This window comes from Cercospora kikuchii, assembly GCF_019650295.1.
Source record: "Cercospora kikuchii DNA, contig_00003, whole genome shotgun sequence".
In the NCBI taxonomy this organism is placed as follows: Eukaryota; Fungi; Ascomycota; class Dothideomycetes; order Mycosphaerellales; family Mycosphaerellaceae; genus Cercospora; species Cercospora kikuchii.
The window spans coordinates 3,695,430-3,718,365 of NW_025408584.1; the positions used below are offsets into that span (position 1 = coordinate 3,695,430).

At 55.3% G+C, this 22,936-nt stretch overlaps 6 protein-coding genes across 6 annotated transcripts; 5 read left to right on the plus strand and 1 right to left on the minus strand.

Annotated features, from left to right (window-relative positions):
• Window positions 1-305: 305 nt before the first annotated feature.
• CKM354_000583200 (tRNA dihydrouridine synthase DUS3) lies at window positions 306-2,798 on the plus strand (the record flags this gene model as incomplete). Its single annotated transcript, XM_044801122.1, has 4 exons — window positions 306-2,280; window positions 2,349-2,434; window positions 2,481-2,605; window positions 2,660-2,798. 4 exons carry the CDS (start codon window positions 306-308, stop codon window positions 2,796-2,798), a joined length of 2,325 nt encoding a protein of 774 aa, XP_044657057.1.
• A 1,540-nt stretch (window positions 2,799-4,338) lies between these two features.
• Window positions 4,339-9,943, plus strand: CKM354_000583300 (uncharacterized protein; the record flags this gene model as incomplete). The annotated part of the gene is made up of 3 exons (XM_044801123.1): window positions 4,339-9,459; window positions 9,623-9,812; window positions 9,909-9,943. 3 exons carry the CDS (start codon window positions 4,339-4,341, stop codon window positions 9,941-9,943), a joined length of 5,346 nt encoding a protein of 1,781 aa, XP_044657058.1.
• Window positions 9,944-13,528: 3,585 nt separating this feature from the next.
• On the plus strand, window positions 13,529-14,512 carry CKM354_000583400 (uncharacterized protein; the record flags this gene model as incomplete). The annotated part of the gene is made up of 3 exons (XM_044801124.1): window positions 13,529-13,714; window positions 13,775-13,788; window positions 13,843-14,512. The coding sequence occupies 3 exons, from the start codon at window positions 13,529-13,531 to the stop codon at window positions 14,510-14,512; spliced, it is 870 nt and encodes a 289-aa protein (XP_044657059.1).
• Window positions 14,513-15,743: 1,231 nt separating this feature from the next.
• CKM354_000583500 (ketol-acid reductoisomerase) lies at window positions 15,744-17,148 on the minus strand (the record flags this gene model as incomplete). The annotated part of the gene is made up of 4 exons (XM_044801125.1): window positions 15,744-16,436; window positions 16,488-16,766; window positions 16,850-16,881; window positions 16,938-17,148. 4 exons carry the CDS (start codon window positions 17,146-17,148, stop codon window positions 15,744-15,746), a joined length of 1,215 nt encoding a protein of 404 aa, XP_044657060.1.
• Window positions 17,149-17,490: 342 nt separating this feature from the next.
• On the plus strand, window positions 17,491-20,196 carry CKM354_000583600 (uncharacterized protein; the record flags this gene model as incomplete). Its single annotated transcript, XM_044801126.1, has 4 exons — window positions 17,491-17,838; window positions 17,915-18,514; window positions 18,571-19,608; window positions 19,708-20,196. 4 exons carry the CDS (start codon window positions 17,491-17,493, stop codon window positions 20,194-20,196), a joined length of 2,475 nt encoding a protein of 824 aa, XP_044657061.1.
• A 1,460-nt stretch (window positions 20,197-21,656) lies between these two features.
• Window positions 21,657-22,239, plus strand: CKM354_000583700 (uncharacterized protein; the record flags this gene model as incomplete). The annotated part of the gene is made up of 3 exons (XM_044801127.1): window positions 21,657-21,662; window positions 21,715-22,149; window positions 22,204-22,239. The coding sequence occupies 3 exons, from the start codon at window positions 21,657-21,659 to the stop codon at window positions 22,237-22,239; spliced, it is 477 nt and encodes a 158-aa protein (XP_044657062.1).
• Window positions 22,240-22,936: the final 697 nt, after the last annotated feature.

The following is a 22,936-nucleotide window of genomic DNA, read 5'->3' on the forward strand; positions in this document are numbered from 1 at the left end:
GGTCGAGTGGACCGCGAAGTGTTCCAAGGTGATGTTTCCTGTTGAAGCGGGTTTGTAGGAAGCTCCAAAGGAAAGGCAGCAAGTTTGTGTGAGATGTTTGGGAGCACGAGGAACTTGGACGCGCAAACGTCACTCGCGTCGTCACTTCCCATCAGTCCCCACTTGTGGCGCCGTCTGTGGCTGATGGCTTCCGCTGCCGAAATCCATTGGCTTGGAGCTCCAAAGTGAAGTTGAAAATGCCGCCCTCCACTTGATCGCAACGATTCACCAACGCAGTCGCCAACAAGCTGCCAGACGCAGGCATTATGGCAGATCCAACCAACCCTCTGGACCCGTCGCAAAATCTGGCTGCGGGATCTGAGGCTACGCAGGGAAGCGCGAATCCACAGAGCGAAATTCTACCTGGCGACTCAGCCACTACCAAAGCCGAGAAGATCGAGCGGCATGGGGATTTGAATGGACAGACGCATCTCGGAGAAGATTTCCAGGAGTCTCCGCGGAAGAGAGTCAAGGTTGAACACGACAGCTCCGCTGTCAATGGCGGACCTGACGTACCAGTCGCTGGCGAGATCAAGAGTGAGACAGCGCCTCGGCCAGAACGACAAAAAGGCGTGGCACCTATCAAGAAGGAATACCTGATTGACGTCTCGAGTCTGCAGTGGACAAATGCTTCGTACGATGACGATGCTGCAGAGGCAGGTGGTAAGTCAGAAGAACAACCCGTAGCTGGTCGTGGCGGCAAGAAGAGCAAGCAGGGACAGAACAAGGGTCGCAATTTTGGAAGTTCGAGAGATGCAATTGCTCTCTGCAGGACCAGGCATTGGGCGAACGAGTTTGATCCCGTGAATTGCCCATATGGAGACAAGTGCAGAATGGAGCACGATATTCGCAAATATCTGAAAGAAGGTAAGCGAGAGGACATGCAAACGTTTGGCGGCAAATGCCCGATCTTCGAAACAAAGGGAAGATGTAAGGACGGGTGGAAATGTCGGTGGGCTAGCAGTCACTCAAAGGAGATCGAGCGAGAAGACGGGCGGAAGGAGCTGGTGCAAATCCGAAGCGAGGGTAGCAATGGCAACCAAGGTGCGCCAGACCAAGCTGCAGATGAAGATGAGCAAGAAGGTGCTGGAGTCGTGAATGTTGTGAGTAACGCCGACAAGATCACTCTCCGGAAGAAGAAGTGGCCAACTCCAAAGTCGGACACATATTTGAAGTGGCTTAACAGCCAACTTGGCGAGGACGGGAACAAAATCAGAGAAGATCAAGACGAGAACCGCGCGATGTATACTGAGCCTCCGCTTCGTCCATCGGAGAAGCGACGCATCTACTACGGACCCGAGACGCCGGTATTGGCACCTCTGACCACGCAGGGCAATCTGCCCTTTCGCCGACTCTGCACAGGGCTGGGAGCTCAAGTGACATGGTCGGAAATGGCCATGGGTCTTCCACTTCTCAATGGCGAGAAAGGAGAGTGGGCTCTTGTCAAGGCGCATGAGTCCGAGCTCGTTCCGCCTGCCTATTTCCCAAAGAATCCAGTCAAGGATTATGACAACAGCAAGGATATCCGATTTGGTGTCCAAATCGCAGCAAACAAGCCGTGGCTCGCTATCAAGACGACTGAAGTTCTGACAGCGCTATGCCCTCAACTTCGAGCTATAGACTTGAACTGCGGGTGTCCAATCGATCTTGTCTGTCGTACTGGTGCAGGTTCTGCTTTGCTCGACGCCCAGGGAAAGCTGGAGAAGCAATTGCGCGGAATGAACACCGTATCTGGAGAGATTCCCATCACAGTGAAGATCCGCATGGGCACGAAAGACAAATACCCAAATGCAACCAAGCTCGTTGAAAGACTCATTCTCGGTGGACAAGATGCTCAGGATGCGAACCTTGGACCTGCTGGCGTGGCGGCTATCACCCTCCACGGACGCTCTCGACAGCAGCGATACACCCGAGAAGCCAACTGGGAGTACATCGCCGAATGCGCCAGCCTGGTGAAGCGACTCAGAGCTAAGCAGGCGGATCTTGCCGATACCGTTCGAGAGGCGGATGCCCGAGATATGCCGAATACACAAGATGGACTGCCGTACTTTTGTGGCAATGGCGACATTCTTTGTTTTGACGATTACAACAACCATATTCAGCAAGCCAACGTCGACAGTATTATGATTGGTCGTGGTGCCCTCGTCAAGCCGTGGATCTTCGAGGAAATCAAGTCAGAGCAGAACATTGACAAAACTGCATCTGAGCGTCTTGGCTACATTGAGCAGTTCTGCCGCAATGGTGAGTTTCTGGCACCACTTTTGTGTGTTTTGCGTGAGACAATTGCTGATCGTATGCACCACGCTCAGGTCTCGAATATTGGGGAGCAGACGAGATGGGAGTAGGCAATACGAGGCGTTTCTTACTCGAATGGCTTAGTTTCAGCTGTCGTTATGTGAGTTTCGCCCCAATCCCCATGGAGCTCTATGCTAATATCACAGGTTCCGATCGGTCTGTTGGAGCACATGCCACCCAAGTTCGGCGATCGGCCGCCAGCATTCCGTGGACGCAACGACCTTGAGACTCTCCTCTCCAGTGCCAATTACAAAGATTGGATCAAGATCAGGTGAGGCGTAGCGCCACAAATCCACAGTGCGACCGACAAGCTGACCAGGCGCAGTGAGATGTTCTTGGGTCCAGCCCACAAAGACTTTCAGTTTCAGCCGAAGCACAAAAGCAACAGCTACGAGATCGAAGCCGGTAAGTTGTGGCTGGTGGCTCACGATGATATAGCACAGAGCTTCGCTGACCTTCATTGACCATATAGAGGGCTGACAGGACCATGTCGCTCAATCGAGTGCAATGGGGCCATGCGCAGCAATTGCAACTGGCACTTTAGATAGAAGCAGCCCAGGCGTCGTCATCCGTTCAGCTGACGAGACATATCGGCCATGCGCATGGTGACGATGTGATCGGATTCCAAGCATGCTTTGGCGATGCATTCGGGCAGCGAGGCGTCTTGAGCATCTCCATTCGCCAGAATAGCGAGGCACAATGCATCTACAGCACACCGGTGAAAGCTGCTATCCTCCAGTAGCGTTCGCAGCTTCTCTTAGTGTTCATTCATTGGAACAGAGACTTGGTTGCGCTGTCAGCACTCGAAGTGGCCACCTTGAGGTACACATGTGGATGTGCATGGGATCCGCGACCACAACCATGCCTGACCAGGGCTCAGCATGGGCGGCTCAGTAGCGAACGTCGCCCATGAGGCAGGGATTGATATCGCCATAGCCGTGAAATCTAGGACGACTGGCTGTCAGTCTGTTGAGATGCAGTTTGTCCACACCTGGTGCATCGAGGAGGTTGGTGACGAAGGTCCACGCAGGTCCGAAAGCGGGAAGCGTTTCGTTCACCGTTTGGTCCGTGTGCTTGAGATCTGGTAGGGATCTTGCAAACGTTGCACGCTCGTTTTGCGCCTGTTGAACATCCGCTGGGCTGGCACGGGACGGTGGAATGGAGGGGTAGCAGGTCCAACGTCGCGGCCAGCCTATCGGTATTATCTCTTGACTTCACCACAATGGCCTCTCTTGTATACTCGATCAACTTGTAAAGCGAATACAGTAGCGCGCAGGTCTGGGGCGATGCGGATCTGATAGGTCGTGCGTCGGGATCGTCTACCGGGATTTGTTTGGCGGTTGGCCTGGAGACCCTGTAGTGAACTCTGTCCAGCCACTGCTGCGCCGAGCAGGCGATCAGCGCTGGATGTGTTTCACCGTCGTCGTGCTACTGCGCCGTGTTGTATTCCTCGATACTGGCAATCCTCCCACGCTTCACAGTCCCCCGTGCCAGCGCGAACGCAGCCGGTGCAACGCGCAGGGCAGCAGCGGGAGCGGAGCTCCGTTCGAGGGAGAAGAAGCAGGCAGGCAGGTGCATGGCAACTAGCTTCGAGATAGCGTGGAACAACGCATCGCAACTACTGCACCTGGCACCGAAGGAACTACGCCGCCGCCGCTGGTGAGCATCGATCTGTTTACTCGTCCGCCGTCGAGCAGACAGCATACCATATCGTCCGCCGCCGCATTCACCACCGCACCCTCGCTCGCCGCCCAACCGCGCGGATTCGTGCTTCCTCGTCCGACGAGCAACCTGCAAGACGCACTCCAACGATCCCTGCTTATGGCACCTCGCCGATAACTCGACCCGCCACCGAAACAAGAAATCCATTGCAACTGCCCCCGAAACGCTTGCAGCCGACGCGGCGCACGTACGACGGCAGCGCGCAGGGCAGCATCTCCGCCCCACTGGCAAAAGTGATGTGTCGTCAACAACCGCTCGCCTGTGTCTTGTTTGCATTCTAACATGGGCATCGACTCGCGCCGTCCGCCGCTCCCCGCGCCGACTGAGTCCATGGACGAGAACGACACCAGCGGAGGAGATACCGAAGTGGCCACCAACGTCACGTCGCGCACCGACAAAACACATTACACCATTCCTGAGGACGGCCGGCCCATCACCATCTCGACCCAGAAGGTCACCGCCGGCGGCAAGGGAGGCAGCATTGGCAAGCACGGGCGGCAGAAGAGCCAGACGAGCTTGCTGATTGAGTATTTTGAGGCGAGCAAGACTGGCGACAAAAGCCGCAGCAGGCCCAGTGTGCGGGTCAAGGTCACACCGAGTTCCGCGAAGAAGGGGAGAACTGGAGGGGACAGCGTTCAGATCACTTCCATTGGTGGTGATCGCAAGCCTTCCTACACGAGGAGGATTCCGCTGCCGAGCGGCAAGCAAAGTGAAGGCACCGAGTTGAGTGCGTCTTCAGATAGCAACGTCTCTGCGCATCCGCCCGTGGAGATCGAAGTGCTCAACAACAGCGACGTATCCCGACCGGACAGGTCATCGCGCGGACTGATGTATGCGCCGGTCGAATCAAACGTCTCGTCCATGCCGCCAGACAGCATGCTGGAAGGCGAGAACTCCGTTTTGGAGAGCGACCTCAGCTATGACGATACGACTGCTGCCAAGGAGACTGCGTATCTGAGAGCGCCGCAGAGGACTGGCAGTCAAAGCAGGACCAACAGCCGGGACCGCATTGCGCAGCGAGTCATGGAGAAGCTGGGTGCCACTGCTACCACACCTCGAAAAACCAGTCGCTCCAGCAGCAGAGATTTTGAAGCTGAAGAATACACGCGCGACCGCCGGCGGCGGTCATCGAAAACACAGCGCTCCGAAGACGACGCCGTCACTGGGGCCGAGTCGAGTCTCCTCTCGAACAGGAGCGACCGTTCTTACCGATCCGGCCATTCTCAGGCCCGCAGCATGACCAACAATCCAAAGTTGTTGGAGATGGTGGAAGACACGATTAAGCGCATGATTTTGCCCGAAATTAATCAGATGAAGGAGGACCAGAAAATTGACCGTAAGCTGCACAAGTATGATGACAGTCGAAGCGGGTCGATGGGAGAAAGCAGTACAAGTTTGGAGAGGAAAGTTAGCAAATCTTCGAGCACGCCACATCTGGTATCACGACCAAAAGTGGTGCTCAACCGCGACGGGGACGACCCAGGTGTGGTACTTTCCAGAGGAGATTCGGAGCGAGTCAAACACCGCAAATCCAGCCGCGAGCACTCAGATCGACCTCCGACGAGTCGCCGTTCTTCTGGCAGGCACTCTCGCGAGGGCAGCTATGAATTAGAGGAGAAGCTGAGGAAAAAGTCGAGCCGGAGCACAAACGGGCTGCGGGGTGCTGCAGCAGCAGGTCTTGCAGCAGGTGTTGCTGGTGGTGCACTTACATCCGCCGCATTGAGGCATCATGACTCTCAGGGCGATCTCAATGAGCGACGCAAGAGACGATCCAAGTCGAAGAGCAGTCGCAGCCGGTCAGCAAGCATTAAAGACTCCGTTGATGAGACTTATACCAAGACGGAGAAGGTGCCTGCAATGCCTCTCGCAAGCGCAATCAACGACTCAGACGTTACTCGCGATAGCCTACTATCGTCGAACAACGATCATCCGCCTTCTCGAGATTCCGCAGAGATACGGACGCCTATCAGAGAGGTATCCCGTGGATCACTGGGAGATGGGACGTCCCCTACTTCCTCCCGCACCCCGACTAGGCCAGTCTCGAGACAAGACAAGAACCTCGGTATGAGCCACACAAATTTGCATTTGCAGAATTCGCCTTCGAACAGCCCGGCCCGCGAGAGCCCGGCCAGTGTGAAGAGTCCCAATGGCGGCATATCAAACAAGACACGCTTGGCAGCACTTGCTGCAGCTGGGCTTGGGGGAGCCGTAGCCGCTAAAAGCATTGACAGCCGACATGTGGATGCCGATGGCTATGGAGACTCAGCACCCCGACGGCAGCTTAGCAGCGGCAGTCCAGTGCAGAGCGTTTCGAGCCTTCGTAAAACGTTCGAGGATAGTCCGCTGATCCCGCAAGGGCTTCGACCACGGAGTGCAGCGTCACATTCGTCTGTTGACCGTTTGCGCGAAAGTCAGAAATCACCATCGTCGCTTCGATCGGACTCAGCGCCAACGACGCAGAGACTGGCCCAATCGGCAAAACATTCACGCGACGTGAGCGTAGAAGGGCGCGAAACTCCTGTCGACAGGAGTGATGCTGCATTCTGGCGCGAAGGAACGGGTACACCAGGAGCCGAGACTGCAGATGAATGGCTCGAACGCCAACATTTGATCAACGACCAGTACCGCGACTCATTGGCGACGAACCGCGATTCATATCAGACAAACCCATATCCCGAGGATGCGAAGCGATTCACAATGTACACAGATGATAGCTATCTTGACGAAACTGGAGAGCATGACGAACAAGGGGTTCGAGACATCGACGGTGGTGGTCTCGCACCCAACTACGTCCATACTCCAGTGGCGGTGGAATCCGCAGTAGCGTCGCTCATGGAGCCGTCCACCGTCAGCAGCCATGTCATTTCTGCCACCAGCAGTGCTCGCAAGTCCAATGGCGGCAGCTACAGTGATCGGATGGCCGCGCAGCTGAAGGAGATGGGCCAGGACAAGTCGCCAATATACAATGGCTCGACAATGAGTGAGAATATCCCCAGTCAAGATCGGTGGGCTGCCATAAAAGGGCATGCACGTAACCTCTCCGAACAGTCACCTGCTCAGAGCCCTGCGCGCGAACAGCGGCGAGATGACAAACCCGTCATGACTGCCAGCGGATTGCCGCTCGCAGAAGACCCAATGCCAGAGATTGGCCATTACGACTCGCAGTCAGACCTGCAGACCAACCCGTCAATCATCCAAGGACCACTTGGCGGTGATGCAACAGGGAAATCGACATGGCCATACACGCCGGAGCCTGAGAGCAATCCCAACAGTACTGAGCAGAAAGGTGGACTTAGCAAAGGTGCCATGCTTGCAGGCGCCGCAGCAGGAGGCGCTGCAGCCATTGCTGCAGCTCACGCTGGCCGCCAGCCTAAGGTCGAGGACGACCGAGATTTCGAAATCGACCGCGAGGCCACACCGACCGGCCGCTCGTTCCGCGACGAAGGCTATGCCACCGACGGACGGACGCGCTCTGGAGGCGGGATCACACCTAAAGCCGAGCTCTATGGTAAGCAGAACCTGGAGGAATACCACCGTGCCATGGACGCTCAAGACTTGGGTGATGATGACCCGTTCTCCCCTGCTTCCGCAGATCCGCGACACATGCGACAAGTTAGTGGCAACTCGCACGGCATGGATTCGCCTCTGTATGATGCGTCCACGGGCAAGGGGCTGGACCGGATAGAGTCGAAAGACATCGTGGCTCTTATGGACCACTTGACCGTGCGGGATGCTCAGCGCAACGCGCGCGACACCGAAATCTTGGTCACCCTTGTCCGCAGCGCAGCGGAGATGCGGTCTTCTTTCGATGAGATGAAAAAATTCATCGCGGAGCAGGACAAGTTGATCATGCAGAATACCGATCGCGACGCCGAACTCACTGCACAGAGGGTCCTTGGTGGCCCTCGTCCGCAGCCAGTGCCTTCACCTCGAACGCCTCGTCGGCAAGTCAACTCAGAAGAGGACATCCAGCAAAAGCGCAAAGGTGTTCTCAGTCGTGCTCTCAAAGGTCTCACGGGCGGCAAGAGTGCGAAGGATCTTGCCAGAGTTGAAGAGATGCTTATGCAGATTTTGGACAACGTCGAAGATCTGAAGTATCAACAGAATCAGGGCCCACCGCTCCACCGGTCTTTCACTGCAGACAGCATGGATACCTACGAGAACATGCGTGCCACTCAAGATTCTGGTTACGAGCCTGAGGGACAGGCAGGAACATCGAGCACGCCCAGTCAATCGGGCCACTTTCCGATCACACCGCGTGAGAAGCAGCAGTTCCACTCTGGCTATGACGGACGCCGTGGCTCGGACAACCGCGTGAGCACTGTTCTCGAAGAGAGTGATGATGAGTTGGAGCCCCATGAAGCACATGTACTCAATCACCAATTCGAGAATAACGAACGACTGTTGACGCCTACACAGGAGCGACAACGCAATCTCGGGTTATCCCCTTGGAACACACCCCCACAGCCCAATGTGACGGCCAACAACGACCAAACTCCTGAAAAGCAACGTAAACACAAAAGCAACAGCTCGTCGTTATTTGGCATGAGTGTGCCCAAGATATCTCGATGGTCGCGTACCACAACTTCGTCCGCAGCGCCAGAACCAGCAACGCTCAACAGTCCGAAGCAGACCCAGGAGCCAAAGAAGTCGTTCGATTCTTCTCGGTCCTCCTTGGACGATTACGATGACGACAGGTCTTCTTTCCGCTCGAAAGACACCCTGCCACGGAAGCAGAATGCCGGCCAGTACGCAGAGACCCGAAGCATGCGTAGTCAAGCGAGCAGCAGATTGACACGGACTCCATCTCCTTTGATACCCTCCGAGGCATCCGCCAAGCAGCATGCTTCGCAAGGATATGACCCGGCAGACTCGCCCGTTCAAGAGGACGACGAGGCACAATTTGTCGACCCTAAATACCAGGCTCACCGCAACTCGCTGCTTCTGCAGCATCCGCAGCCAAGGCAGGGCACGACCTCGCGGCACCAGAACACATTGGAGTCTCAAGCCCATTCGTTTGACGACCCCGCAGGCACAAATTCAGACCTCTCACAGCAGACTGTAAGCGATTTCGACCCATCCGCGTGGGGTTCGTCTGGCACGGCGGGGCTGGCGCGGCATCGCCTTACACAAGTGGAGCCTCTCAGCCCCGTGAGTCTCAACCATCAGGAAAAGTATGGCAATCGCAAAGATGGCAATGATTCCGACCCACTGGTCCCACAACAGAAGCCTGCTGTGCCTCCCAAGATCAAGTACGATGATCCGGAGGAATGGGAAGAACCGCAATACAGCAATAGCGGCTTCAGCAAAGGCGGCTATTACACTTCGCCATACGGCTCCGGTCATCTGCTAGAGCCCATCGAGGAGGTGCGATACAGCTTGGAGACTGACAGTGGCAGAAATGTAAGTTGATCTATACCCTTCCCAGCGATGAGTTGAATTCCGAGGTGGCTGCATTGGAGAGCTGGTGCTATGACGGACTCTGCATGGAGAGAACGTACCCAGGTGGAGCCGGTGCATTATCATGCGATATGCGGGACGAGTGCTAACCTTTGTTTCACGACAGATGTCCCCAGACCCGCAGGTTGCTTCCGCCAAGGCTGTTAATATTAATAGCCCGGCTCGAAAGGGCTTGACGGGCCCTAGGCCAATGGGTTCTTCGAGAACTCCGAGCAATAGCAATACTGTCAAGCCGGCGGATACTACGCCGACGTTCAGCGGGACTGTGAGGAGGAAACCTGTTCCCGGGGCACAAGGTACGAATTCGATTGAGAGCCTTTACAGTCGCTTTGCGATGTGAGGCATCCCAAGGATGCGAGGACAATGAGCATTCACTTACTTGCGAACTTTAGACTCGAGGGATAGTCTGGATAGCGAGACGTTTTAATGCTTGGAATTTCTTGCTGCGTTTTGGAATAGCGGGCGAGCGAGCGAGCGATCGCTGGATTGAGTGTTATCGGATGGATCTCTTTCCGACGAACGACGATTATGATGATGACCCAGAACCGGAAGCGAAGGAACCCAGAAGATTATATGATGTTGGCGACACGACCATGGAAAAGGAAAGCGGGAAAAGCGTTTGTGCAACCGAAGAAGAGATTCGTAGTGTGTCCCTTTTCTCGATTGCTTCGTTCATTGTTGAGAGGGAAATGGATAGAGAGAGAGACTTTTTGTACAATTTTGCATAGCATGCGCACAGCAGACATACACAGCTGTACATATCAGTTTGACAAGGGCGACTTCGCACGTGGTGGTGACAAATTAGTACAATCAAATTCTTCGGAAGCGCTCGTGGATCTGTTGTTTCATTTTTCAAGAGGCCTAAGTTAGCCCTGGAGGACTCGCTTTGCGAGACTGATCCTTGCTACGATCTCTGAATCGAATACATTGCTTTCTCGCGCCAGCACGGAGGTTGTTCCGAGATGGAATTTCGATGCATGCCTTGCTTTGCCTCCTCGGAACGATATTGTGTCGTCGCCTGTAGTTGCTTTGTTTCTCGTCAGGATCTAGTTGCAGTTCTTAGCGCGCTGTGTAGCAGTGCAAGTTATCGTTTGCATATATTGTGGCGGTTTGCCGAATTTGCATGGTTTGCTGTGGCTGTGCTGGTTCTATTCTTTACGGTAGTTACTAGTTAGTTGCCGTTTCTCACGGAGGTCATTCCTTCGATAGTGGAGTCTTCCAGTTGGTTACCTCATTTTGAGGACGTGGAACACCGCCTGTGCTCCTTTTATCAATGTTGGCAGAGAAATACTGGGTTGTGAGAAAGGGCAAGGAAGTGATACAGTCGACGGTGGTAGAGGATCAACCGGAGTTCCCGCCTGTTCCAGAATGGGTGCTAAACAGCCCGCATCTGAATGCACCTGCAGCAACGAAAGGAAGCGGGAAAATTCATTTGAATGCACTTTGGTCTGGTTGAGAACCAGGACAGGCGTGTATTGGTGAGACCAGGTTGAAAGCTTGGTGCAGACCTCCCTTGTATATCAAATTCAGCTTGAGTGTCGGCCGAGACACCGGTATCCAAGACCATCACGAGACACTGTGCACGAAAATGCTGCTGCTGGAGGACCTTGAGTCATCTCACAACCCGTACTTGGGTCAGCGTTCCCGGCGCCGTGCTGAGCTGCCAGCCCCCTGGACATACTTGGTTCAATTCAAGGCTTTGCCAGACTTCGACGGCAATTGTTGAACATTCGCACTTCCCGAAGCATCTTGCGGCACATGCCAAATTCGGCAGAGATATGGCTGGTCGTTCCGTGTGTGGGAAGGAAGGGGCAGATCTGCATTAGCTGGAGGCATTGGTGCATGATATTACAGGGACGAGTCTGCTCAGCGTGGCTTGTCGAAGTCGCATGGCATCGTTGGTTTCCTCATAGCGCTTGGCTGTCCACTCGCGTAACTTTCGGGCCAGGTGGATGTATGGATGTAACGCCTGGACGAGTCGATAATACAGTCTCGACCTCTCCGTGCCAAGGCTCCAGACATCACTCATGCTGGATCGTGTTGAAGCTTATGTTTTTCTGAGGCGTCTTACGGCCCAAGGCATCAATCGTGTTCGTTGCTGAGGGCAAGCTCGTTGGTCGTCGGCGGCATTCCGATGGCAGGCGCATCTTCACGGCCGCATGATGGCTGATGAGTCGCGAGGCCGGGTGCCAGGCAGTTGGAAGTGGATATGTTGCGTTGGCGTTGTGTGCACATACCTTGTCCAAGCGCGATGACAGTCCAGGTGGGCAGTCTATTTTACCATTTGTCGAGGCATTACTTTTCAGGAACGCGAGATGTCCCGACCTGAGGCCGGCGCACCTCCGCTGCAATACGGGGCGGCGCAGGCCGGCGACGAGGTTGCAAGGGAGCTGCGGGCGAGAAGCAGGCGAGGCAGGGCAGATGAGCCGGCGGAATTGTCGCGACGACGACTGGGATGCAGCATGAAAGCGCACGCGCCAGTGTGTAGTGTGGCTTCTTTTTTTTTTTTTGTTGGAGCCGTTGGTAATTCAGCTCGATCTATGCGCCTGCTCGCATGGCCGTCCAGATCGGGGTGCATCGAGATTTGGCAGCGGGCAGCGCAGGAGCAGAAGGAAAAACGTTTGGACAGCGCGGCGAGCACGGGTGGGTTTGCCGTGAAGAAAATGGGCGGGTGCCTCCACTGCACGGAGTTTAGACCGACGCTGCGTGGTGTCCGTGCTGGTGAGTGGTTCGAGCAGCAGCAGCAGATGGGCCAGCAAGATGACGAGCGCGATGGCGGGCGAGAAGCTTAAAAGCTGGCATCGACGACCACGCAGCTGATCGCAGCGGCGCGTGGTGCGCTAGGCATGCCCGTCGACGCTGCTGCTTCGCCGTGGTGCATGTTGTGTCGTCCCTCTCCGGCGACTGGCCTGTTTGGGCGCGCAGGACAAGATTACTGTGGCCCGAGAACCCCCCGCCGCCAGACGCTGGTCGCGCAGCGGTCTGACGCGACGCGGTGCGAAGGGCGAGTGTGCGGGCGTGCCGGCGGGCGGCGGGCGGCGCGAAGAGAACAGTCTCAATGGCAACGCTGGCCGCACGAAGAGGTGTTGTACAGAGCAGAGCAGAGCAGTAGGGCAGGCTCGGCGGGGCACGGCGCCGGCATCACGCGATGCCCCAGAACAGCAAAAGCAGCACCACCAAAAGCAGCGGCACTAGCAGCAGCAGGACTCATCACTGCAGCGCCGCGTAGACGAGCCACGACGTGTACCATCGCAGCAGCTCGGCGCCGACGCGCAGTGCGGTGCAGTGAACGAAGGTGACAGTCGGATGGAGCAGGCTCAAAGCAGTATCGTTGCTGCCGTCGCCCGGGCGTGCAAGCAACACACGCGCAGGCCCCGGCCGGCGCATATGCACGATGATGACAGCCTGGAGAAACATTGGCAACGCAACACCGTCCTTCACGTCGGCACCTGCGCCGTGCTGCGTGCTGGGACCACATGCGCGCGAGCGAGCACGCAGCGACAGGCATGCTGCCGCGCCCTCCACCAGCCACCGTGGCTCCCACTCGCGTGTTGGTCTGTAGTCATCGTCGCGGCCTGCGTAGGGAAGACGGTCGGGCGTGTGGTGGTGTTGTGCTCGTCGTCGGCCCCGTCGAACTCGAGATGATGCCTTCTGATTTTATATGCGCCCCCAAGCGCTGCTGTCATCTGCCACCCATGGCCGCGAGTGGCCGTCTGGCTAGCGGCAGCGACCGAACCACTACCGAGCCTGCGTGCTGCTCTCCATCTGTGCACGGCGGTCTGTGGCGTTCCATCTCAGCGGACACGATGAATCGGCGATCCAATAACAGCCAAAGTAGGGACTCAAGCAACACGGAAAAGAAGGCCCTTTCACCTTCTCGGCTGCTTGTCCGGAACGTGCCTTGACACTTCAACTCACCAGGCGCTTCCGTACACCTTCCTCGCGGCCGCTGCCACCAGCAGACGACAAAACAGACTCCCACATGGTCAGCGCCTGCCGGCTTCCATCCTGAATGTCCCAACCAGGACATTCTCGCCCGCTGCTTGCAGCTCGCACCTCGTCCGGCGACGCCTCCAAGGATGGCGCCAGCAACTCCAACAACTCCAGCGCTCCTGGCCCGACGAGACCCCCGAGCGGCCGTCCCAAGCGCACGCTGATCGAAAGCGCGTGCTCTGCGTGCAGGCGCAGAAAATCTCGAGTAGGTCGCTCGCCGCCCTCTCGTTCTTGCCCCAACCACTGATCCACTAACCTCTCTCAGTGCGACGGTCTCAGGTAAGAATATAATGCCGCCCAAGGATCGTTTCACATGCTCACGTCAATCTGCAGGCCATCTTGCTCGAGATGCCAGAATCTTCGCACCGAGTGTCAATACGAAGCAGAAGAAGGCGAGAGTCGCTGGTCCGCCCTTCGGCGCCGAAATCAGCTGCTCGAGCAAGAACGAGATCACATCCGTGAACTGCTCGCCTTCGTGCAGACGCGACCGGAAGCGGAGGCCCTCGACATTTTCCAACGCATCAGGACGAGCTCATACGACGACATCTTCCTACTTCTGCGGCAAGTGCGCGATGGCGCATACGGAATCCAGCCCAATATGCAACAGCAATTGCCTCCTGGACCCCCGCCAGGCAATGCCATCGACCACCGCTTGCCTCCTATCCAAGCCATTTTGGAAGTGTCATCGCGCCCAGGTGTCAATGGCCCTGCGCACGCCCATCCCAATCACGCCCACCTGGTCCACAGCCACTCCATGAGCTCCGACGAGAGTAGGGGCTCCTCCATCCCAGAGTACCAGCAAGGTGGAGCATCTCACATGCTCTCGACACTGGAACCGAGTCCACACCAGGCTCGTCACCAAACGGCGTCACATCACTCCACAAATACTCCGCCGCTAATAGGGCCCAAGCCCAGTCTGAGCTCTGAAGAGAGCACAGGCTCCGTCAACTCGAACCCCCAAGGCTTCGGTATGGATCCTTCGAAACCGTATCAGACTCCATGACTATATGGTCCGCATCACAACATGAAGTTTGACGATCACGACTCAGTAGCAGCCGGGCACAAAAGGCTCAAACTAGCACCAGAACTCTGGACAGCGACTTGACGACAGCTTGGCACATGACGGCGTTCCACATGTGCACAGCTCTCTCGCGATTCGCCAATAGTCTGGGCGGAGTGAATATGCACTCGTCAGCTCTTCGGCTGCGCTTCCGGACATCGCTGCAGCAGCCTGCAGCATGCCAGCAGAGCTTTGGATTTCAACAAATTAAGTCAGTGCTATACGACTCTCCCAAAACAACTTAGACTCTCGGACGTGGCGCCTGCAGCTGAGAACCATCGGCTCGCGAGGCGCACATCGAAAGCGGGTCCGCAGGATGCCAATACTTTTCCAACTCCACCTCTATCGCCGCCGTCAAAGAAACAGTTTCTCGGATCGCGCGCCGCTTCTGACCACGCTATGCTCCCGAGAGCTCTTGTACTGCTCATCACTCGACCGAATGCATCTACTTGCTAACAGGAATTTCGAACTGGAGCAGAACCACAGTATGTGCGCATCACCCATCATCTACATGCATGCATGATGCACAAAGCGAAGAAATTTGGGACACAAAAAAGGAAACGAGTCATGCGGCGCATGTACTAGAAGTCACAAGTCTTTTAGGGCTTTGACCTTGTCGTCGATCCCTTTGGACTCTGAGACTATAAGTAGCCTAGTGGTTGTTATTCGGATCACGGTTTGCGTGCGTATGCCGCTAACTTTCACCCGGCCGCCATGCAAGCCACGAAATGCACTGCTAGATGGAATCCTTCCACCAACCACTTTCCATGTGAGCGAGAGATGACCCGTTTCTTCCATTCTTGCTTTTTCTAGTTCTTCCTCGGCTTCTAAGCTTGAAAGGTAAGTCTAAGCGAGTTGATGTGGGCGCGCTTACTGGGTGAAACAAGCGCGGTGCAGCTACTGTTATGGCGCCAGAAAAGTATTGTCACAGTTTATATGGAATTGCAGACATCGAGCTCCTCCCTTTGCACCTGTCACTACACGCAGCCTTTCTAATAAGAAGTACAACAGCTTCGCGGTGGTGGGACATTCTAGATTACAGCCGTGCTTTTGAGAGAACCGATCCAGATGCCTTCCACATACGCAGACAAGAACTCCCCAAGGACAAAACAGGTTTGCAAATGACATCAAAAAGCTGTCGTGCACACCACGTTGATATACATGCCGTCTCTTTCTACTGGTTCTCTGGGCGCAGGCTGCGGACAGCCTTGCCGGCTCTCCAGATCTCGAGGTTGCGGATCTCCTCCATCTCCTTCTCGAATGCTTGGCGGTAGTCTGGACGACCGGCGTATTCCATGGTGCGCTGGGTCTCCTTGCCGGTCTTGACGGAGTCGTAGAGGTCGGCGAAGACTGGCTTGAGGGCATCCTTGAAGCGCTTGCTCCAGTCAATGGCACCACGACGAGCGGTGGTGGAGCAGGCCTCGTACATGTAGTCCATGCCGTTCGCGCCGATCAGAGGGTAGAGGGATTGAGTGGCCTCCTCGACGGTCTCGTTGAAGGCCTCAGAGGGAGAGTGGCCGTTCTCGCGGAGGATCTCGTACTGGGCGAGGAACATGCCGTGGATACCACCCATCAAGCAACCACGCTCACCGTAGAGATCGGAGTAGACCTCCTTCTCGAAGGTGGTCTTGTACATGTAGCCGGAGCCGACAGCCACGCCGAGGGCGATGGCCTTCTCCTCGGCCTTGCCGGTCACGTCTTGCCAGACAGCGACGGAGCTGTTGATACCACGGCCCTCGCGGAAGAGGGTGCGGACGGTACGGCCAGAGCCCTTTGGCGCAACGAGGATGACATCCACGTCCTTTGGCACTTCCACCTTGGTCTGGTCCTTAAAGACTGGGGAGAAACCATGGGAGAAGTAGAGGGTCTGTAGCTAGTCAGTATCTCGCTGCGGAGGTGACACCTCTCCCGCACGTACCTTGCCCTTGGTGATCTGGGGCTTGATGTGTGGCCACGTCTCCGACTGGGCGGCATCAGAGAGGAGGTTCATGATGATGGTACCCCTCGAGATGGCCTCGTCGATGTCGAAGAGGTTCTTGCCCTCAACCCAGCCATCTTGTTGCGCCTCTTTCCAGCTGGAGCCGTTCTTTCTCACACCGACGATGACATTGAGGCCGTTGTCGCGGAGGTTCAGACCCTGGCCGTGGCCTTGCGATCCGTAGCCGATGAGAGCGAGGGTGTCGTTCTTGAAGTAGTCCTGCACCGCGCTGTTAGACCTTGTGCTGGCGAGATTGGGAGCTCCCAGCTGCCATTGAGGTGTATTGGAGCTCGTCCACGTACCAAGAGCTTCTCACGGGGCCAGTCGGCGCGCTCTGCATTGCGCGTTAGTGCATGCCCAATGGCTCCCCAAACGTGATGTGCAGCATACCGTAGACGACCTCCTTGTCTCCGGCGAAGTCGACGGTCTTCTTGCCTCTGCTCTGGTGCACAATGGCAGATGTGGCCGCTCGCTGGGCTGAGCGGACGCCCTGCTGCTTGCTGCCCTGCACGGCGGTGATGAAGGTGCGCTGCTGCACCTGCGGCGCCTTGAGCTGCCTCAACGAGGCGCGCAGAGCTCGGGTCGCGTTCTTGGAGGCCATTGTGATGGAGATGAAGAGCGGAGAGGGGATTGTTATTGCGGTGAGTAATATTTCGAAATACCAGTGGCCAGCACAACTTTTGGCTCGCTCGACCAAACAAAATGTCCAAGCTCGGCCTGCTCCGGCATCGGAAGCCCTGCGTTAGTGCTGCGATTGGTTTCTGTGCTACGCGAACACGTTCGTTACGACGGCCGTTCTCGACTTCATCACAAACAACGTCTAGACTTGACTTATTCCACTGACCATAGACTTCATTACACGATACAGCATTGCAGCAGCATCTCTCACTTTTCTCTCAGTCACCACGAGTCATCACAAGAGCAAGATGCACCTTCTCGAATAATGCCAGACAACAGCAGCGCATCTCAGCCTGCCTCACATCTTGACGTGTACGCAGAGCCATACATTCCGCTCGCGTTGAAACAAGTCAACGAAGCTCCAGCACATCGCGTTGCGTGCAGACCAGCGCCATGGATCAACTTCGATGCCTACGTTGCGGCGTTTGCTGGGTCGTTCTTCAGCGCCCGCCCAGCGCCGACTCTGGTGCTTTCACCACCAATAGACGAGGCGGCAGCATTAGAGCAGCACAACTATGATCAGTTTTTCAGAGCAGCTCTGCAACGAGAGACAGCCGCACAGCTGAAAGACTGCGAGAGGTACGCGCTTTATCAAGTGCCTCTCTGGCAAAATGTAATTCACTTGTCGGGACCATTCCACGTTCCGCGCCATCTGGGGACTGGAGAAGTGCGCTGCTGATACTGAACAGCCTGAAGATGTTTCATTTTCCACACACAGGCTTCTCGTTCCAGGTCTGCGCGAGAGCTTCCTTCCCATTGAGGTGGGCGACATTGTCAATGTGCGCCAGATCCGCTACGATCAGAGTGGCAACGTCATTACATCTTCAGGTATTGTGAACAACAGAGGCGAGCGTCTACCTGGCCGATTGGATATCTGTTACGACGCAGTCGTCTGGCTTGTTGATCGCTTCAACGAGACTCTCCATTTGAGGATCGATAACTTTGTCCCAGCAAGCCGATTTTTCAACATTTGCTTCACGTTGCAGACCTCTCGCCATGCTGCCCTGCAGGCTGCTGCTCTAGAGGTCTGCACACGGCTAGAGTGTGAGAATGAGTGGCTGCAACGCATGCTATTCCCAGAACCCAAAGATGGTACACTTCAGAGAAGCCTCAATGCTGCTCATTACGATCTCGACCTGATCGACCCTTTATTGAATCACGAGCAGATGCGAGCAATCAACACAATCTTGTACGAGGACTATGGCCGTGTGCCTTACCTCATCTCTGGTCCCCCTGGGACGGGTAAAACTAAAACCGTTGTTGAGCTTGCACTACAGCTCTTGGCGCAGGTGAAGACACCCCCAACCCAATCACCTGTCCAGACGGCGCTGATGGTACTGAACAGGACGAAACGAGGCATCTCCTCATATGTGCGCCATCCGATTCGGCCGCCGATACCCTGGTTCGACGCTTGAGCTCTCGCCTATCGCCAAAGGAATTACTCCGCCTGAACTCCGTTGCTCGAAGTTTCCCAGAGGTGCCAAACGCCATCCTGCCATTCTGCTACGTTGATGATCGCATCTTCTCGATACCTCCCTTCGCTGAGTTCATGCGAAAGCAAGTCGTGGTGACAACAACTCGCGATGCAGAGCTGCTACGGAGATCTCGACTCACTAATGCCGACCTCTTCAGCCATGAGCTTGGCATATACTCTGCGTATCATCCTCGAAGTGCGAGTCCCACGTTGCTGCTTCACTGGGACACATTGATCATAGACGAAGCCGCGCAAGCCACGGAGCCTGAAACTCTCATTCCTCTACTCGTCGTGGCGCCGCCTTCTCCCAAAAGCAATTTTGTGCGTGAGCCTCAGGTTGTTTTGGTAGGTGACCAGAATCAGCTTGGTCCGCGGACAGCCAACAAGAAATCTGCCTTGCGGAGATCACTCTTCGAGGGCTTGCTAGGCCGAAGTCTGTACTCTAGCCATCCTCTTGCACGGGCGAAGGAGAAAGGTGGCCACATACCACGACTCACAAGCGATATGCTCCCAATCCTGAGGCCCCCTTTCGTGGATCTAATACGCAACTATCGGTCTCATCCCGGAATCCTCGCTATTCCCTCCGCTCTGTTTTATCACGATACACTTGAGCCGGTAGCCGAAGATACAGATGCCTTGCTCGACTGGCCTGGCTTTGAGGGTCGTGACATCCCAGTTGTCTTCCATGACCACAGAGGACCGGATGAAATCGAGCGGGATGGAGGCGGCTGGTACAACGTCGGGGAAGCAGATATCGCAGTCGATCTTGCTCGATCATTTTTGAAGCAGGGAGTCTCGGCAGCGGAAGTGTGCATCATGAGCCCCTTCAGCGCTCAGGTCAAATTGCTCCGAGCCAAGGCAAGAGCTCAAGGATTCATCATGGCAGCTGTGAACGTTGGACCACTCGAGGTAAGCTTTCAATCCCTCAACCATGCAACAGGAGCCTTAATCGTTCCTGGCTGAGGCGTGTGCACGAGTCTGTGTGATACTGGCTAACGCCCACATCAGGCTTTCCAGGGCCTTGAATTTCGGGTGGTCATCATATGTACCACGCGCACTCGCAACCGGTTCCTAGACCAAGACATCGCTCGAGGATTGGGAGTCATCCACGAACCTAAGAGATTCAACGTCGCTCTCACACGCGCGAAGCAAGCTATGATCATCATCGGAAACCCAGATGTCTTGGATCAGGACCCGAACTGGGCAGCGTTCATGGCTTTCTGTAAGCGTAACGGTGCCTGGAAAGGTGGCGATGAGCACATCTGGGAAGCACCGCATGGCCGAAACATCAGGATCTCTCGACTTGAGAAGCAGCTCCGGGCGCGTCAAGAAGCAACGAGTGCTTTGAGCGATGGCGTGAGACAACTCGGGCTGTCCAATGATCCAGAGGCCGCAGCGTACGAGGAGGGGGTAACCGCTGCTGGCGCTGTTGATATCTCTGAAGATGAGCTCTTATTTGAGGAATCCGGTGCTGCTGGCGATGATACGGAGTCTTGAGATTCGGTTGTCTTGCCTGCAGCACATGCAGCGCCTTATTCGCAGTCGCAATCGGTGGTCGCGGTTGGTTCAATGCACGAGAGCATGGTTGACTGGATTCATTGTAGCAGAATACCGATGGACATTCGAGCTCAGTGGTCGACGTGCAGGAAAAGTGCAGTCGCGGTGCCGTCAGAGACAGTTGATCTTCAACAAAGTAATATGCATCTGGGAAATATGGATACGAACCGGGCTTTGATTGGAAAGCTGGGCTGAGTTGTCCAGGTCCTTTGGATGATTAGCAAGCGAAGCTGGAGGGGAGGGTAGGTTCAAGAAGCTCAATTAGGGCACGTGGACCAGCATGAGCACATAGCACACGCGGGAATGCTCGTGCAGGAGACTCCGAAGGCCAGGATCCAAAATCGTCGTCTCTCAGGATCACTGAGATCGCGTTTCGCCAGGTGCTTCACCCTCGTTGGCTCTGGATCGTTGGAAAGCCCAGATAATTGTACCGGTATCAGTCTCCTCTGAGATTTAATAATTCTCATTTCACCAGAATGATGCCCCTCGTTGGCTCTCAGATGTTCATTTTTAAAATCTCAGAGAGACCAATTATGGATTGGCCCTCCCGAAACATCTTTTGATTCTCGATCCGCTCCATCTTTACCCTCGTTAGCCCTTAGATGTCCCGGAATCCAGAGCAATGCGTTATGAGGAGATGCTCTTAGTTGGCCAAAATCTTCAGGTTCCAGGCCATGTTCGCACTCATTAGCTGCATCTCGGTGTGAATTCTGGAGAAATAGACGCCCAAAGGGTCTACTCCATTGCTCGAACAATTCCCCACTCACCAGATCTTGACCCTCGGTGGCAGGAAAGCGCAAGGAAAAGCAGAGAAGCAGGTGGTAAATCAGGAAATCGGCCGAAGAGATGCAACGTGCCATAGAAGGACGAATGATCGTTTCACGTGTCACTAGTAAACGCCCAAAACCGAAGGTATGTCCCTCCATTCTGTAACCCAAACGCGTTCTAAACCAGATCCAGCCTAGCCACTCGCCATGCTGCACAACACACCACCAAAGACAAAATCCTGTGAAGCCCTTTCCCTGCAGACGCTTCAATCCGTCAAGCATGGCACGGCATGGTAAGCACTTCGCCTTGCGAGTTGTCTAAGCCGGGCTCTTGGCATGCTGATCTGCCCTGGGTGATCTGCAAGTGATCGGCTCTTGGCTGTCCTATAGACAGACACCGTAGGCGAGATCCTGCATTGGTTTCGCAATCTTCTAGAATAGCGTCTCTAAGAGGTGCTACCTTCCTGAAACGTGCGGCTTTTGGTCCTCGTGCTAGGAATGAGAGGTTGTGGTTGTGTTGTGATCGTCGAGGTGGGAGGTGTATTTAAAGAGTTGTTGAAGGGAGGGTGAGAGGGTATCACGACTTCACAGTGCAATCTTCTACAGTCTGGAATCAATCTGCAATCCGTAATCATGAAGGTTGGTACACAATCGATGCGTAACAAGCTTGTCAGATTTTGACACCAGACAGTTCTCCACCATCGCCACATCCCTCGCAGCCTTCGCGCTCGCGGCCACCGCCGCCCCAGCTGAAGAGAAGCGCAGCGGAACACCTTTGTCACAATCCGAAGCTGCGAGTAGACTTAGTGGAGCGGGAATCACCTCCTCTTCATCAGGCGGCTGCACAAGCAAGAGCAACCCACGCTGCACATCCTACGATGGTCTCCTCTCCGGTACCGTCGACGGCGCCATCACACTCAAGGGAGCTTGCGGATGCTCGCTGATTATCACGGGCGGCACCGAAACAGGCCATGCTGGCGGCACTTATAGCCACGGAAATGGCTACAAGCTTGATTTCCGAAAGAACACCGCGCTGAACAACTATATTACCACGAGGTTCGAGAGAATCGGAAACCGTGGTGATGGATATCCTCAGTGGAGGGCTGCTTCTGGTAACATCTATTGCGTAAGTCGAGTAATCGTGTGCTTGCTTTGGAATTTGTACTAACGTTTTCGATAGGATGAGGGTGACCACTGGGATGTTTTGTACTACTAGATGTAGTGACCAGATGAACAGAAATCATTATTGACACCAACGACAATCGTGCCTTGACTCTGTTGACATGAGCATCATGCATATTATCATCGTTATTGCGATTGTGCAGAAGACCAGTATCGATAGAGCTTGTGAGGTCGGAGAACTGCGTTGGCATCGAGAGCATGAGCATGTTACTCGCTGTGTCCGTGGTTCCGTGGGTGGTACTGTTCCGTATATGTACGGACCACTTGTGTATGGTGGCGGATGGATACCGTAGATGGGGCTTTCTGGATCATCATCATGTCGATGGTGATGGTGCTCGTCGTGGTCATCATGATGGTGGCCTTGATGGCCGTGGTGGTTGTGCCCGTGCGTAGCGAAGTCATGATGGTGATGACCAGAGTCGATGTGAGAGTGCCCAGTGTCTCCGTGCGAATGGCCACCGACGTCGCCGGCGCCAGAGCCGCCACCTCCGTGATGCATCGTTTACGTGTTTTGAGTGAACAGTGCAGCTTATTTACACCTACTGAAGATTCAGAAGCTGCGGTTAAAAGATGGTATGGTGCTGGTCAGCTGCGCATCCTTCAGCCAGAGCTCGGCTGCTCGTACTGAGTCTTGAAATGGAGAAATCCTTTGCTGCCTCAGATTTTCATCATGGGATAGACAAGTCCACTCGTGCAATACAATTTCACGCCCCGTGCACGGATATTTTCTG